Genomic DNA, 1,440 nt, shown 5'->3' with positions numbered 1-1,440 from the left:
TCTATTTAACTGTTGTGAGAATCTAAACTTTTTTTAATGGTTTTTACTCTTTAGAATCTTACATAGTTTGTAACAATAAGCTATTCATTTTCTCAGCTAAATCCAAATCAAGATGTCGTTCAATCCTCTTTCCGCTATTCTCAAAGAACACAAACTCGAAGATCATAACTATATCGTATGGAAACAAAACTTGGATATCGTTCTCACTGCCAAGGAGCACAAATATGTGCTTCACTACTGAATTTCCACCTGAACCTGCTGCAAATGCTTCTGCAGCAGTGAAAGAAACATACAGAAAGTGGTGTAAAGCCAATGAGATGGCGAAGTGCTACATGTTGGCTTCTATGTCAACAGTACTTCAACATCAGCATCAAGGCATGAACACTGCTACTGAGATTATGAACAATCTTAATAACCTTTTTGGTACCCAGAATCGAGCGGCTAAATCTTTAGCCTTTCGGAGCATCATGACTAAGGTTATGAAGGAGGGCACATCTGTGAGGGACCATGTCCTCGAGATGATGAGCCACCTCAATCAAATTGAGGTTTTGGGAGGGATCATTGATCCCGAGTCCCAAGTAACTATAATCCTTCAGAGTTTACCGGCTAGCTATCAGCAGTTCAAGCTCAATTTCGAGATGAACAAGAGGGCTTACACCCTAGCTGAACTGTTGACTGAGTTGCAGTCAGCGGAGGATCTTATGGTCCAGACAAAGGCTGCTATGATGAGTTCTAGGTCGTCTTCCTCAGGCTCTAAGCCAGGTAAGAGGAAGAAGAAAGCCCAGAATGTTGTAGCACTAAAGACAGCTAAGGGAAAAAAGAAATGGGTGAACACGAACAAGAAGCAAAGTGGCAAGTGTTTCAAATGCGGCGAAAAGGGGCATTGGAAGCCGGATTGTCCTAAAAAGGCCAATGGCTCAGGTATGCACCAAGCTTTCGTTGTTGAATCATGTTTAGCAGTTGTATCTACTAGTAATGGATGGTTGATACTGGAGCTATTGATCATGTTTGCTTTGATCCTGATTTAATGCAGGTAACAAGACAGTTGAATGAAACAGAGATCGAGATCCAGCTGGGCGATGCTACGAGAGTGGCAACCTTTGCAGTGAGAGACGTTTATTTACGTTTTTCTAGTGATAGAGATTTAGTGTTGAACAATGTTTTGTTGATACCTTCGTTTAGAAGAAATTTAATTTCAGTTTCTAAACTTGTTTCTGATGGATATTCGATTACATTTGATGATTCATGCATTATCAAGAAATGTGGTTCTTATATCTGTCGTGGTATCACGGAAAACAACCTTTACACTATAATGTCTACACAGTATATGCAACATAAAACTGAATCTAACTCAACATAGAAAGTTTCTCGAAAAAGAAAATCTCCTTCTGTTTCAATGAACGAAACGTACTTATGGCACCTTAGACTTGGTCATGCTAA

At 39.8% G+C, this 1,440-nt stretch overlaps 1 protein-coding gene across 1 annotated transcript; it reads left to right on the top strand.

Moving 5' to 3' along the window:
- Nucleotides 1-224: 224 nt before the first annotated feature.
- Nucleotides 225-1,053, top strand: LOC121774439. Its single transcript, XM_042171316.1, has 3 exons — nt 225-476; nt 597-921; nt 1,034-1,053. The coding sequence occupies exons 1-3, from the start codon at nt 225-227 to the stop codon at nt 1,051-1,053; spliced, it is 597 nt and encodes a 198-aa protein (XP_042027250.1).
- The last annotated feature ends 387 nt before the right edge of the window (nt 1,054-1,440 follow it).

This window comes from Salvia splendens, chromosome 17, assembly GCF_004379255.2.
Source record: "Salvia splendens isolate huo1 chromosome 17, SspV2, whole genome shotgun sequence".
Classification (NCBI taxonomy): Eukaryota; Viridiplantae; Streptophyta; class Magnoliopsida; order Lamiales; family Lamiaceae; genus Salvia; species Salvia splendens.
Note: the sequence above shows the minus strand (reverse complement) of the source record. Positions and strands in the feature narration are given on the sequence as shown.